The sequence below is a fragment of the Neltuma alba genome, unplaced genomic scaffold, assembly GCF_004799145.2.
Source record: "Neltuma alba isolate B1F8T4 unplaced genomic scaffold, ASM479914v2 tig00002503_pilon, whole genome shotgun sequence".
Classification (NCBI taxonomy): domain Eukaryota; kingdom Viridiplantae; phylum Streptophyta; class Magnoliopsida; order Fabales; family Fabaceae; genus Neltuma; species Neltuma alba.
The window spans coordinates 1-16,512 of record NW_021632887.1 but is presented as its reverse complement, the minus strand read 5'-3'; the positions used below and the strand labels follow the sequence as shown (position 1 = coordinate 16,512).

The 16,512-nt window shown below is 34.2% G+C and overlaps 2 protein-coding genes across 2 annotated transcripts; both read left to right on the top strand.

The window, feature by feature from the left end:
• The first annotated feature begins 591 nt into the window (after nt 1–591).
• Nucleotides 592–6,826, top strand: LOC114730393 (alpha-galactosidase-like). Its single transcript, XM_028917450.1, has 15 exons — nt 592–818; nt 3,609–3,667; nt 3,979–4,035; nt 4,138–4,172; nt 4,294–4,397; nt 4,522–4,597; nt 4,679–4,740; nt 4,826–4,891; nt 4,970–5,053; nt 5,290–5,354; nt 5,638–5,720; nt 5,830–5,920; nt 6,031–6,080; nt 6,444–6,584; nt 6,676–6,826. Exons 1-15 carry the CDS (start codon nt 682–684, stop codon nt 6,775–6,777), a joined length of 1,212 nt encoding a protein of 403 aa, XP_028773283.1. The 5' UTR covers nt 592–681; the 3' UTR covers nt 6,778–6,826.
• A 1,445-nt stretch (nt 6,827–8,271) lies between these two features.
• LOC114730381 (alpha-galactosidase-like) lies at nt 8,272–13,650 on the top strand. Its single transcript, XM_028917443.1, has 15 exons — nt 8,272–8,511; nt 10,541–10,599; nt 10,757–10,813; nt 10,920–10,954; nt 11,226–11,329; nt 11,413–11,488; nt 11,672–11,733; nt 11,812–11,877; nt 11,982–12,065; nt 12,149–12,213; nt 12,426–12,508; nt 12,600–12,690; nt 12,812–12,861; nt 13,035–13,175; nt 13,277–13,650. The coding sequence occupies exons 1-15, from the start codon at nt 8,336–8,338 to the stop codon at nt 13,376–13,378; spliced, it is 1,251 nt and encodes a 416-aa protein (XP_028773276.1). The 5' UTR covers nt 8,272–8,335; the 3' UTR covers nt 13,379–13,650.
• Nucleotides 13,651–16,512: the final 2,862 nt, after the last annotated feature.

Here is a 16,512-nt window from a genome sequence, read left to right as displayed (position 1 = left end):
TTGTTAGAATACCCTTGTTAATCATATATATTAGCTAAAATTACCACTTAATAGAATCTTTAAGATGTGCGATTACTACAAGGATTATTTTGAAAAAAATAGATTAAATATGAAAAACAAAGTAAATTGAAATATTATATTTAGAAGTAAATTGAAAGTCAAACCAACTTTTATATTAAAAAACGGAGGTAGTATTAAGTAACGGGAGAGCATGAAAAATAATATATACTCATCCAATTCTTAGTATAGGACCCAGTTGTTGTGTTAGTTTTGGTCATAAATATAAGACTAATTTTTCATATTTATCAATTTTCTCTAAATTACCTATATGGGTACTCCCTCAACCATAATCAAGTAAAAGAGGGAGAGGGAGTATTAAGAAAGATGATTATAGTGTTTTAGGAAAAACATGTCATATTTCTTATAATTAACTAACTTACCTAACTTTCTTAATCTAATCAAATTAGTTAAATGAGTCTTATATTAAGGATCGGAAAAGTATGAAATATTTCAAATGAAGTGTGGTGATGGAGTCCAGCACTTAAAGAGAAAGAAAAACAGAAGCGTGTGATTTAGGAGGAAGGAAGGAAAGAGCCGATGGGGTCTATATATAAGGAAGTTGGGGGAAGCTAAGAAGGAAGATCAGAACAAAGGAGATACAGAGAAACAGAGAATAATAGAATGGAAGGCAGATTTAGAGTTATAGGAAGCCTGTGCTTGCTTCTGCTTCAGCTTCTGAATGCATCATCTCCTTCCTCTGCAGCTTCTCCATCCAAATACTCCCTCCGTAATGGCCTCGCTCTCACTCCTCCCATGGGGTACTTTCTTGTCCCCCTCTCTCTCTCTCTACACACACACGCATACATACATACTTATACATAACATTCTTCTTCTTCTTCTTCACTTTCATTTTCATATTAGTACTGCTTGAACTAGTTTGGGGACTGAGAATCCATTTACAAATCTCCCTCTTCACCAGCGAGTCAGGATTTAAGAATGAGGGTTGGAGATTAAAGGTCTCACACACACACATATATATATTACAAAGTTCATATGAATTTTGAGCGTGGAGAATACACAGTATACATACTATCACAAGGGACTTTTTTTTTGTCTGTTCTTTTTTGTTTTTTGTAGGGAACGTAAATATAAGAAATGTGAGTACAAGACTCTTTAGATTTCCACCTTTCACATTGGTTTTCCAAAAACAAACGTGAAAAGGTACACTTTTCATATCTAGTTTGAAAAAAATATTAAGTCAGGTCAAAAAAGGAAAAGTTTGAAAAACATTAGGGAAGAAAATCTAAAAGTTGAGGGTACCTCTTTCCAATTTTCTCTCTAATTGCTCCCTCTCCCATCAGACCATCTGCCGCCCATTCACACGCACATTTATTTTTTCCATGGGTTTTATATTTTATTTTTTACCTATACCCCACCTTATTACCCCTTGAATTGTTCTTAATTATAAGTGACATTTATTTATGCTCCTTATGCGGCTTTCATTTATTATAAACCTATATGCTATATATGCCCATAGATTATGCAAACTCTAAAATAACAGAACAACTACAGTATGCATGGTCTTTTTTTTCCTCTTTCTATTTCATTCAATTTTTAATTAATTGTTTTACCTCTTAAAAAGTTATTATTATTCACCGTATCTTGAAGAGAGAATTTAATAGTAATTAACTAGAAATTTTTGTTGTCTTCTCAGAAATAAAATTATATACACACACGAGCTGTGAGTTTATTATTTTATGCCATCACATGAATCTCCTAGTTTAAATCGTCATCAGTCTTCACGTGTGTTGGTTCAACGGGCCACTGCGACAACTCACACCGACCGGATCTGAATAAATCTCAATTTGTTTCACAATAAATTAAACCAGTACATATTTTTACGATTTTTTTTTAAATTGAAGTTTGGTTAAAATATAAAATATATTTTATTTATAAAAAAAGCAAAAATACAAACAGGTGTAAATTACTCTATAATTTATAAAGCGGGGCAATCAATCACCACATAGGAGGTTCATGTCATGGAGCCGGTGGCTCTTGACTTATAATTTAAGCAACTATGATGAATCTTTCTCCCCCTTTTGTGTGGGTTTTGGTCCTGCCTCTATAATTGAAAGATGGGGTGAGAAAAGTTAATTTTTTTTTAAAATATTTATCATCAACTTTCTTAATCAATTTAATATGAATAAGTTTTTTCCAAAAAATAATCGATAGGATGATGTTTGACATGAAAATTTATAAATTTATCTGTACACAATAAAAGTTATGTGTGTGTATATATAAGGAAAAATAACAGAAAAGAAACATGTAAATTACTCAATTCTAAATCAGAATTTTTTATGAAAATGTGTTGTTATTATAAGTTACATGTATTCAAAATCTATTAATATATAGGAAACAATCATAATCTAGGATTTTGTAATTCTTAAGTTCTTTTTATGTCTTTTCCTTATATATTACTCTTCCGATCTTAAATATAAGATCTATTTTATAATATAATTTATGCTATAAAATAAATCTTATATTTTACATTTAGGACTAGAAGAGTATATTATTATTATGGGAATGCATAAAATAGAAAGTAGCTAATAAATTTATTTGTGAGAAAGTGCATGTGAACTTTATTTTTTTGACCCAAGTAGGGTGATCCTAATTTGAAAAATGGGGACAAGGAAATGAAAAGGACAGGATGTGGATTTTATTGAAAAGCATTCAACAAACATTAGGTAGGAGTAGGAGACATCACTTCACCCACGTGTTTAGATCTTTCACTCCACAAACTTCTGTCCTCATGCGTCCTTTCAACATCTTACAAAATACCATCCATTTCATTTCATATTGTATTTAGTTTAACTATTATTATTCAAGATTAAAAATATGGAATGCCACAATAATTTTTGATAATCGTGAAACTATAATTTTAGGATTTGTTTCATTACTACGTGGATTTTTTTTTTTTGGGCTAACAAGGTACATAGACCTCAATTCAAGTTGATTAAAACTTTAGGGCCCAAACAATATGTTTTGCCTCAAAAATATCAATTTTCATCATTTATAAATATATTTGAATGCTTAAAAAATATTATCTAATATTATATTTAGCATAATGTAATACTTTTAATAACTAGTTTTCGTGAGCATCAAGAGGGTTTCAACATGAAAGCACTCCTGTCCAAGTTATATTTTCTTTTTCTCTCATGAGCTATATGTGTGTGTGTGTTTTTTTTTGGGGTGGGGGGATAGTGCTAATGCTATACTTTATTTGGTTCTCTTGAAAAATTGAGAAAATGTCCTTGTCTGATGATCTGGAAGGCATTTTCCATTGTTACTAATCACAACTCATGCATGTATCAATGACTTAATTTCTGTTAAACATTAATAATTTTCGAATTGAACGTGAGAACTTGCAAGAGATATCTGGGAAGTTTGCACTTTGAAGTTAATATATTCGAATTTTTTTTAAAATTCCAATATACAATAATGCCCTTTAATTTATATATTGTAATAAATTGCTTACTTTCAGCCAGAATTGTAACGAATTATATTTTTAAATGACGAAGTTTGATAGCCCAATTTTTAATGATGAACAGATGGAATAGCTGGAACCATTTTGGCTGCAATATTAATGAAGACTTGATTAAACAAACAGGTAATGACTTTATTATCAATCTGTGAATAAAACTAATTAATGCACTAAAGTTTCTTTATATATTTATTTAGGGAGAATCCCAAAAAAATATGTTTGAATTTCAAAATTTCCAATCAATCTTGTTTATTATACTCTAATAACAATTTACAACCTTTGAAAAACAAATGACAACACATTTTTGTAGTCATTCCTAATCTGGGATTTTGAAATTTTAGAGGTTTTTTTTTTTTGGATTTTCCCATCTATTTATTCCTTTTATGTGACACTTGGTTTTAATTTACATTGTCTCACACCTTTTGATTACGGCACAGCTGATGCAATGGTGTCAACGGGCCTTTCTTCTCTGGGGTACCAATATATCAATATTGGTAAGCTAATGTTACATTAGCATAATTATTTGTAACAAATAGTTGATTCATTATATTCCTTAGAAAATTATTTTTTTAATCAAGATGTTCTATTATCCCTAGATGATTGTTGGGGCGAATCTACTCGAGATTCTCAGGTAATTAATATTAAAAATCAGTTTCAATGATCATCTCATCATCAAAAGGCTTATTTTAAAACTTTTCTAGTCATGTCGGTCCATTAATAGGTAGAAATCTGATATATATGAACTGTGGCAGGGAAATTTGGTAGCAAAAGCTTCAACATTTCCCTCAGGAATCAAAGCTCTGGCTGATTATGTTCACGCAAAAGGTTTAAAGCTAGGGATTTATTCTGATGCTGGGTATCACTTCCACCATTACTCCACTCTTTAATGTTCAATAACCACTTATATATATATATATATATATATTATATTATCTGTGCTCATTCAAACATTTCTCATCTCTCTTAAACTTTCCCTGCAGAACTCAAACTTGCAGTAAAAGACAGCCCGGATCACTTGGACATGAAGACCAAGATGCAAAAACCTTTGCTTCCTGGGTAATCTAATCTTCATTCTCATTAACTTTTATCATATATATGTAAAATTTACAGAAGATTCTGATTCAACTGTTACTTTAGGGAGTTGACTACTTGAAGTATGATAATTGTGAAGATACACATGGACTTAGTCCAAAGGAGAGGTATGAATTTGAAGGCTTCAAGTGAACATAAGAAGCGGTCTACCTTATGGAAGAGGAAATTGATCATTACATTTTGTGGATACAGATACCCCATAATGAGTGAAGCTTTGTTAAAATCTGGAAGGTCCATCTTATTCTCTCTCTGTGAATGGTGAGTATTCCACATACTCATTCTCACAAGGTTTCATCTGCTGCAAATTTCACAAGATGCATCTGTTTCTGAACTTAGGGGAGCAGAAGACCCTGCAACCTGGGCCTCAAGTGTGGGAAATAGCTGGAGAACAACAGGCGATATTGCAGATAAATGGGACAGGTGACCAAGAATACACACACACACTGTGTTTTAATCTGACCTCAATGTAGAACTTGAACAATGTGCTTTATGTTGCACGTATTTTGTATTAATAATGCCAATGGCCTTGTAGCCTAATGGCATGAAAGATCCCCAAAAGGGGAAGGCCATGAGTTCAAACCCACTTGCAATAACCTGTGTCTGCGCCTTTAATTTTAAAAAAAGAATTGTACTAATAGTGTTTCCTTGTTCCACAGCATGACATCTCTTGCAGATCAAAATGACAAATGGGCATCTTATGCTGGACCTGGAGGATGGAATGGTAAATGAATTCACTCTATTTGCATGCTATTGAACCTCACAAGTCACAAGATTGTGAACAACAGCATTATTATTCATAATATCAAATCTCAACTTATTCAAGGAACTGAACAATAAGCAGTTATTTTGATTGGTAACAAGGGATGTAATATCTTCCCGTCAGCTTGGTTTATGTTCTGAAACAATGTGGGAGTAAAATTTTAGCAAACAAACATTTGTGACTCTGTCAGAATACTTTTGCTTCTATTTATTACCACATTATCAACACACATGTTTGGTGTCAGATCCTGATATGCTTGAAGTGGGAAATGGAGGCATGACAACGGAGGAATATAAAGCTCATTTCAGCGTATGGGCATTAGTCAAGGTAGAAGGAAACTTAATACTAACACTGTCCTTTATCACAATTAGATAATCTTTCTAGGAAGTGAATTCTACATTTTTTTTTAAGTATTTTCTTGTGTATATGTTACAAGGCTCCTTTGTTGATTGGATGTGATATCCGAGCCATGGATAATACAACTTATGGAATCCTAAGCAACAAGGAAGTTATTGCAGTAAACCAAGGCATGTACAGAACAAAAACTCTGCTAGCTAGCTTTCTAGGCAGATAGGAGCATTGCTTATCTCTTCACAAAACGAAATTTTCTCATACTTGTGGTCTTCTGGCTATGCAGATAAACTAGGAGTTCAGGGGAAAAAGGTGAAAAGTAATAATGATTTGGAGGTAATGTCTTTCTTTTCATTGGGACTAAGATTCCCAACATCATCACTTATGCCACTCTATGCTTTACAAATTTCACTGCAAAGCAATCAAACTGCTTTCAAAGTCCAACTAAAATTCAAATGAGTTTCTTTTTACATGCACATTGATTTGGGTTATAATCAAGATTTGAATTGAAATAGTTCAAAACATGAAAACTTAAGTTATCAGGAACATGCACCTTTTTCATGCTTTAAAACAAATGAGCTTTCACGTGAAAAGGTGTACTGGGATAAGAAAATTATTGGCGAACATTCATTCACTTTTGTGACTATACATGACAATTTTCCCAAGTGCAAACTACTAAGAAGAAAGTGAAAGTGACAGGTTTGGGCTGGTCCATTGAGTCATCACAAGGTGGCGGTGATCTTATGGAATAGAAGTTCATCAAAGGCAACAGTCACTGCATCTTGGTCTGACATAGGCCTAAACGCTGAGACTGTGGTTGATGCAAGAGACTTATGGACTGTGAGTTACATACTAAAAATTTATACCGCTCTTCACAATTCATTGTACATAAGATGGCCATCATTTTGATTACATATAATGAATTGTGCAGCATTCAACTCTATCATCAGTTTCCGGGAAAATATCCGCTGAATTGGAATCACATGCTTGCGAGATGTATGTTTTGACTCCACATTCCAAAAGCAGATCCTAATTCCAGAAGCAGAGAAGAGTACTAAAGTGGTTGCAGCTATTCAATGTTCCCAGAAGTAATAGAGAAACAAATATGAATTTACTTCAAAAGAGAACGTACAATTAAAAGTACAAGTTAGACTGCCAATTTGCTTACATGAACAAATATGTTACTAATTAAATTTGATCTCTAACAGTCAAATAATTTTATGCTGCAAGAGCAATCAGAAACACACCATCAGTTGCCATAGCAAGCATAAACATGCAGAGCATACTTACATATTTAGTGGCATAGTCTATTGAAATGGTAAAGGCCAAGCACAAATTGATTAGTGAATCAAAGGGATACGAAGCAAATATTATGAAAGGGCAAAGAATCCGTAAAACAGAGAGGGTTAGGGAAAGTTAGGATACAGACTCCTCTTTAGTACAGTATTATCCAAAGAAAAAAAAGGGGCATGCCCTGCAATTAATTTGAATGGCCTATCCTAAAGCCAGCGAAAAAGGCTATATCCATAATCTAGATTTGAAGGTGACAATACTGATGAGGGTCAAATTAAGGAAAAAAGGACCATATATAATCATAATTAGGTGAACTTAAACAGATCTCAACATTCTTGTGACTCGTATAATCAAATTGTCTAAACCTTTGAGATAAATGTATAGGAACAGCTTAAGATTAAGTTTTTTTTCTTTAGAGCTTTATGAATACTTTTTGTTGCTTGAGATTTGAATCGTTGGCCAGGCTATACACCATTGTTTCAGATGCTGTCTTCCAAAATCATAGTACTTTTATAATAATGTGAACAAAGCGTATTTTTTCTCAGATATCACTGGATGAAGTAAAGACTAATTCAACTATATTGGTGAATAAAAAGAAGCCTGGACAAATAAAATTGGAAGCTCAGTCTCATGGAGTTTGACCTGTTGTATGATCCCGAGCGTAAGAGATGACATGAATAAAACAAATCCATCTTCGTCACATTGCACCGAAGTCCTAAAGTCACACTTTGGATCTACCACCATAAATCAGATATCACAGTTCCTTCATATGCCTCATCCTACAGTTCAGGGAATTGACCAGCCAAAAATGGTATAGTTTGTTTAATAGGGGACAAAAGCGTCTTTTCTGCATTTCTGGCCTTCGCCTTCTCATCCAAATTCAATAATACCAAGCAACCACACTTATCTAACATAATTTAAATCCAACATCTGTAAAAACTCCGAAGTTATTGATAAATTAATGATGATGTTGAATGAAGTAGCTATCTATGAGCATTTAGTTGTGGAGAAGAAAAAGTGAGGAGGACTGATATCATAATGTAGACAAAGAAAAGTACAAAAAATGTAGCGTATTGAATTCAAAAACACACATTAGCCAATAATTTATTACATGCGGATAACCTAATCTGATAGTCTTTGAACTTCTGAAAACCAATCAACAACCACTAAGCCTCATTATGCCTGCAAACCCCACCCCCTCTTTCTCCTATATATATAGATAGATATACAGGTGAAACCATAAAGTAGGAGGCTTCAAGATCAAGCTTGAGAGTTTAGTTAAAGAAGGAAACAAAGAAATGGGGTATATGGGAAAAGATGAATCAGATTTAAGGGGAAGCTTGTTGAGGCTGATTCTGCTGTTAAGTGCAATAATTAGTGCTTCATCTGCTTCTTCTCCTTTCAACAGAAGCACTTCAGATCAGTTTAGAAGATTCTTGCTTGACAATGGACTTGGTCGTACGCCTCCTATGGGGTAACCTTTCTTGTTTCTACTAGTTCTCTTTTTCATTCTCATGCTCATCATCTTCCAGCTTCCTTCATACTTTCTTCACACACGCGCGCGCGTATTTATATTCTCATCTGTATCTCTCTTTTTCTTCTTTTGTTATATTAATTTCCATGTTTAATAGCTTCATCAGTTATTGCTTAAAGAGAAGAGATATCTATATGGGGATGAGGAAAATTTGGAAGCCATTGATGTTACTGGTCAGTTGGAATGTGTAAGGGTCTGATTTTTTTTTTAAAAAAAAAAATTAAAAAACGCACTCAATAGAATTGGAGTGGAGAAAATGATGCAAACCTAACATTTAAAGTTTTTGGTCCATCCCACCTATATGTTTTCTCATAAAGTCAAGTACAAAAAAAAAAACACACACACACAGAAAGAAAGAGAGAGTTTTTCTGGGTTCTGTTGATTGAGACTTTAGTTATTTTCAAGGAGGATCTAGACACCGAATTTTACAAATGAGACAGAGAAACAAACAAAGAGGTTTTATCCAGCTCATTAATTTAGCTTATCCAACTTGACTCTAGCTAACATCAATATGACTCCTGAAATATTGCGAGATTTAACATATCCAACAGATATTTTAAAATTAACCTATATATAAATTTAGGTTCGACAAGAGTCTGCACTATTTATAAATAATAAATAACATATATAATATAAGATCATCATAACTTATCTTTATTATGTAAAGCATGGTTAACTCAGTCCTGATATATGTGTCAAGAAGGATCGGCAATACATATATACTATAAAAGTACGCATAAATTTTAGAAATGTTATTAACCGACAGTTGATCCGACGAAAAACTCACGTATGTTCGGTACGAAGGACATGAAGGAAAAGAGAGAGAATGAAACATTTTGATGAACTTGATTTGAAAAATAAAAGAAGTGAAGTTGTAAAATTTTAATAATAATATGTAAGATAAAATAGTAAAAAAAAATTGATTAAAAAGGTACTTTTACGTACTTACTTCAAATTTCATAAAATTACTTTTAAAAATTTAATCCAAAAATAAACCTCAAGGGCTTGGACCTGCCGGTTGTATGTAATATAAAAATAAAGAAGCACCAATATCTAATAGACATTTAGATGGAACACCATACTTAAGTGGCTGTCACCTTCAGAGTCGGCTGTGTATATAACGGCACTCCAACTGGCCATGCTTGCTTCTCATGTCTTTTTCTGGGTCCTTACTTCTTTATTATTCTCATAAATAAATAAATAAATAAATAATTTATGGCCTTCCAAGGACGTCGGCAATAAGATGTGACAATGTGGGAAAAAGAAAATTCACCAACTATATATGGTGCTTTTATTTAATTAGATATGCCTCTTGGTGTTTGTTCGTATTTGATGTTAAAAATCGGAGTTGGTCGGTCAATGACAAGCACGCTTGTGGATTTTAGTACAATTACGCATTAATATTCCACAAAGATTAGGTTGTGATGATCCATTTGACGTTTTGTTTCATCTAACCCCATTTTTTATCATATAAAAATAATAAAATAATTGTTTATGGGCTCATATACGTCTTCTTTTCCCACATGCACAGTTGACTTTACTCACCTCATCAGGTTTCTAGACGCTTATAATTAAATTTATATTACCTCTTATCCTTAATATAAGATCTTATTTGATTTTTATTTTAGTCCTAAATATAAGATCTTAATCCACTTTATCTCTCATATTTATACTTTTTTTTTTCCAAGATACTCCTCTTAACAATGATAGTTATAGCCAATACATTTAATTAGCAAGGATATTTTAAGAAAGATAGCACATATTTATTACAAATAACTAACTTAACTTCTTTCTTTAATCTCCTTAAATTAGTCAACTAGCTCTTATAATTAGAACCGGATGTAGTATTATTTAAAAGAGTGTCATATTTATTTTATGTGATGTTGATTAAATAATTTAATTTCTATTTGTAGTCAACTATTTTGCAAATAATGAAAGTTTGGTATAACCAATTATGACTGATGATCAGATGGAATAGCTGGAATCATTTTGGCTGTCGGATTGACGAGAACTTGATCAAACAAACAGGTAATGACTTTTGTATCAAATCTGTGAATTAATTAAATTAATGCCCCAAAATTATATTTATAATTAATTTGGGACTTTTTTAATGAGAAATTCACACACACACAATATTAGTTAATATTTACTTGGTTATGGATTACATATTTTGATTATTACACAGCTGATGCAATGGTGTCAACGGGTCTTGCTTCTCTGGGATACCAATATATTAATATTGGTAAGCTAATCTTAAATTAATTAACGTAATTATTTATAGCAAATAGCGGTTTTTATCATACTCTTTAAAATAAAAAATTTGAATTCATGATTTCTATGATTTTTAGATGATTGCTGGAGTGAAGCTACAAGAAACTCCCGGGTAAATTATATTCAACATTCTTTTCATAATTTTAAAATAATTATTGGGATGAAGGGCTAACAAAAAATTTTGGTTGCATAACAAAACTAGATGCTATTAGAACCACGGGTAAATTTTGTAACATGCTCGTTTTGCCCTCAAGATAAGTGGAAGAAATTAAATTAATAAAATAACATCTGTGTAATGGGTTAGTGAGGCTGGATTTATCTTCTGAGAACACCTCAGTTAATACATGAACTTGTATGCATTGTGAAAATCTAATTTGTGGCAGGGAAATTTGGTACCAAAACGTTCAACATTTCCTTCAGGAATCAAAGCCCTGGCTGATTATGTTCATGCCAAAGGTCTAAAACTGGGAATTTATTCTGATGCTGGGTATCATTTCCACCATTAAACCTCTTTTGTAAATACATAGGAGTTTATTGAGGCATTTTTCTGATATCTCCTACCCTCTGCAGAACTCTAACCTGCACAAAGAAGCAGCCTGGATCACTTGGACATGAATACCAAGATGCAAAAACATTTGCTTCCTGGGTAATCTCTACTTAAGCTGCATTCATTTCAATCTACATGCATAAACTATTGTTGTGATGGAGACTTGGTAGTATGTGATACTAAAAGTCCTACATGGAGTAGGATGGATGCTCAAGAGGGCATTTAAGTGGGCTGGTTCTGCCATTCTGTTACCTTAAGATCCTGATTGAAATGTTACTACAGGGAGTAGACTACTTGAAGTATGATAACTGTGAGGATACACATGGTCTTAGTCCAAAGATAAGGTATGAACTCCAAGGCTTTGAGTGTATAAGCAGTTTGTGAAAGAGGAAATAATTACATGTTGTGAAATGTGAACACAGGTACCCCATAATGACCCGAGCTTTGATGAAAGCTGGAAGGCCAATCTTCTTCTCTCTCTGTGACTGGTAAATGTTCCATATTACTACTTCTTCCCCTCAGTTTCTCTAAGGTTCCTGAAACTGCATTTTTTTTCTCTTGAGAAATTATGAATTGCTTTCTGAACTCTTAGGGGAAGAGAAGACCCAGCAACTTGGGCCAGAAACGTAGGAAATAGCTGGAGAACAACGGGAGATATTGAAGACAACTGGTTCAGGTGATTAGTCCATCAAATCATAACCTGAATTGTGTACTCTATTTTACATTCATTCTGTACTGATAATGTTACTTGTTTCTCAGTATGACATCTCGTGCAGATCAAAATGATAGATGGGCATCTTATGCTGGACCTGGAGGATGGAATGGTAATGAATCTCTCTTGTTATTTGTATCATTCTATTGAACAAATTACCCAAATGCTTAAACATCAATTCTACTTGGACTCACTGGAATTCATCTGGTATACCAGAAGAATAATAAAGTGAGGAAGCAGGCCTTAATGATAACCCAGAAAGAAAAGAGTGACATACTGAGCAAGTATAGATCTGACATTTTCAATGTATATATTTGGAAACAGATCCTGATATGCTTGAAGTGGGAAATGGAGGCATGACAACTGAAGAATACAGAGCTCATTTCAGCATATGGGCACTAGTCAAGGTAGAATATAATGAAATAAATAAGTAATTTTTGGGAGAAAATGAATGGATTTTGCAGTATAAGTATTTGCTTTTTGTGTGTTTTTATGCAGGCTCCTTTATTGATTGGGTGTGATATTAGATCTGTGGATAAAACAACATATGAACTACTCAGCAACAAGGAAGTTATAGCAGTAAACCAAGGCATGAACTGAACACATCATCAAACTCTAATATCATATCCTTCTTCATGCATAAGTCGGAAAGCATTGATCTCTTCAATACAAAATGCTCTAAAACTTACCATCTCATTATCTTCATGCAGACAAGCTAGGAGTTCAAGGGAAAAAGGTGAAAAGCATCTACGGTTTGGAGGTACTATTATCTCTCTTTTTCCACATTCACCTATTGAAAATTTGCTTTAAGTGCCACCTACAATATGACACAAAAAGATAGAAACTTGCAAACTATTTGATTCAAACTCTTATTATTGGTGAGAGTGTAAATGATATAACACTCAATATCTGATGATCTTTTTGTTGTGACAGGTATGGGCTGGTCCTTTGAGTGATTACAAGGTGGCAGTGATCCTATGGAATAGAAGGTCATCAAAAGCGAAAGTTACAGCGTATTGGTCTGACATAGGCCTCAAACCAGGAACCACAGTTGATGCAAGAGATTTATGGGCTGTGAGTTTGTTTACTTGAAAGCTATAAGTACATATATAGTTCTTATTCATCATATTAAGATGGCCCTATGTGTTCATAATTTCTTATGATGGATTGTGCAGCACTCAACTGAATCTTATGTTTCTGGGCAAATCTCAGCATATTTGGACCCACATGCTTGCAAGATGTATGTTCTTACTCCCAAATATCATGGCACTTCCTAGATGTGTTTGTGGCTGTTGAGGATTCCCAGAAGTGGGACAGAAAGAAATAAAAATGAGTGTATTGAGTCCCTTGAGAGGTTGACTCAGTTGTCAAGGATAAGATGAGATGTTAACAGTGATTAGGGATAAATCATTGATCACTATTTTAAATAAATGTGAGAAGAAACATGAATCCAAGATGTAAATTTGGTTTCATGTGGAAATGCAGAAATAGATGTGGTGTATCATTTAATTTGAATTTTAAGCTAATTTAAGCTTCTGCCATGTTAATATATAAGATTTTTAAGCTCTCCAAAGCATGTCAATTGATATTATATATATACATATGTGTGGTGTGTGTGTGTGTTGTAGTATTGAGTACTACTAAGTTAAATCTATGCATTTTTAGCCTGATTGAGGGAAGCTCTCTCAACATGATTTTTTGTGTTTTTGTGCACAAGATTCAAATACTCAACTTTAATTTAAGAAGAATTTTTGACCAAAAAAAGCTTTATTTAAGAAAAATTGAGTTGTTTTCTGCTCAATCCAATGGTTATTGAATTTTCTTGCTGGGCAACAGAGGTAGTTCCAAAGACAGGACCCCTAAAGGCAATTTTTGGCCTTTTCTTTTCGGGTCTGGCAGAATTCCAAGCGATTATCAAATGTCAGATTTTCACAAATGGACGCAAATAATGCAAGATCCTCTCAACAAACACAATAATTTTTTATATAATTGTTTTGTGGTTCGTGGAGCCATAATAACTTCTTGTGGAATTTAATTTTATAGCATAAACATGGCAATCTTGTATCTCCCACTATAACTAACTTGATTCAATTTTACCTCCAAAACTGTTTCCCCCTGCGCGGAGTTCGCTTATCAAGGACTTAGCTTTGAAACTTCAAAATTATGTTTTGAGCAGTGTAAGAATCAAGTACATTTGCCTCTTGAAGCCCCCAAGAAGCGATACGAATTAATTCTAAAATTGAAAAGGCCTCATCCTCTTGTAACATCTGCAATAGAGAAATTCACAGAACTGGATTTGCTTCATTTTCATCTTCCTGCTTCTCTCGCATGAGGTAAAGCTGTAAACACAGCTTCTCAGACCTGATATTGAGAAGGGAGAACTGTGCCAAGAAGCTGAGATAGTAAATGCCATTGCGTCTTCCATCGCTTTCTAATTTCAAGAGGCCTCTGTATTTATGGAACCTTATCATTCGAGACTCCACCAACAATGGGTTATTCTCAGAAACGCTAAATATATACTCTTCCATGGCTCGCTGTGGGTTTGTTGGTAACAGCTTCACTTATCCTCTGGTCCTCAAGGCCTGTGGAAAGATTGCTTCTATTCGAGATGGAACGAAGATTCATGGTCGTATACTGAGACTTGGCTATGGAGAAGACGCTTTTATTCAAACTGCTCTCATTGATATGTACTCCAGATGCTCTGAAATTGTTTATTCACGCCTTGTGTTCGATGAAATGCCTGGTAGAAGCGTGGTCTCTTGGAATGCCATGATCTCTGCTTATTGTCGAGGTCCTTGGTTGGACGAAGCACTAATTCTGTTGAAAGAAATGTGGATTTGTGGTTTTATCCCGAATTCTTCCACATTTGTTTCCATTTTATCAGGTTATTCCAATCTAACTGCTTCCAGCAAGTATCTTCTGCCGGGGGGCTATCAGTACACTGTTGCTTGATCAAACATGGCCTAGAATTTTCCGATATTTCATTAACCAATTCATTGATGACTATGTATGTGCATGTTGGTCAAATAAATGGAGCATGCCAAGTTTTTGGCATGATGCATGATAAGTCATTGATTTCTTGGACAACTATATCGGTGGTTTTCTTAAAGTGGGAATACTGAAGAAGCATTTAGAGTATTTCATCAAATGCGATGTCAAAGTACTGAATTAGACTCTGTTGTGTTTCTGAATCTAGCTTCTGGTTGTATACAAGTGGGAAATCTTCAGTTGGCTTCATCCGTTCACTCTCTTATACTCAAAAGTGGATGTGATGAGGAGGAATCCATAGAAAATGCGCTTGTCAGTATGTACGCGAAATGTCGTGACCTTTCATCTGCGCTAGAAGGATATTTGATCTGGTTAATGAAAAAGGCATTTTATTATGGACATCTATGATTACGGGCTATGCTTCTTCAGGCCATCCTATGGAATCATTGGAACTATTTAGAAAGCTACTTAGGACAGATATCAGACCAAATGTAGTAACTCTTGCGACAGTTGCTTCAGCTTGTGCTGATTGGGATTTCTGAGCATGGGACAAGAGATTGAAGAATACATTTTGCTAAATGGGTTCGATATTGATAAGAGAATCCAAGCGTCTCTCATACACATGTACTCAAAATGTGGCCGAAGCATCAAGGCGCAGAAAGTAAAGGATAAAGATTTTTTTGATGGGAGTAAACGGATAAAGATTAGTAGTCTGGGCTTCCATGAGATAAACGTTATGCCATTCATGGGATGGGCAAGGAGGCTATAAGCCTTTTCCATAAAATGCTAAAGGAAGAAGGTTTAATGCTGATGCAATAGTTTTACACTAGCATTTTACATGCCTGTAGCCTTCAGGATTGGTGGAAGATGGACCTGAACTATTTTAAAAACATGAAGGAGGATTTGGACATAGATCCATCCCACAGTAGAACATTACACTTGCCTGGTAGATCTCCTGGCCGAGTCGGTCGGCTTGATTTAGCCCTAGATATCATCGAGGGCATGCCACTTGAAGCACAACGACAGGCTTGGACCCCATTTCTTAATGCCTGTAGGGTCATGCTAACATTCAGCGGGAGAGCTGGCAGCTGCACAAATTGTTGGATTTAGGTCTAGGAAGACCTGGAAATTATGTGTTGATGGCTAATTTGGTATACATCTTTTGGGCAAGTGGAAGGACCACATGATGATGAGAAAATTGATAAATAGTGAAGGATTGGTTTTAAAGAATGTGGCTGGAGCCTGGTTGAGACATACGGTAGATTTAATATGTTTTCTGCAGGAAATCATTATCACCTTCAGTTAGTAATATCCACAAGACACTAAGAAGAGTTAATGCTTCTCTCTCTGGAAGCTAGTTTTATAGCAGAAGCAATGACTGTAAATAATGATCTGTAAAAGAAAACAGATTACGACTTGTAAG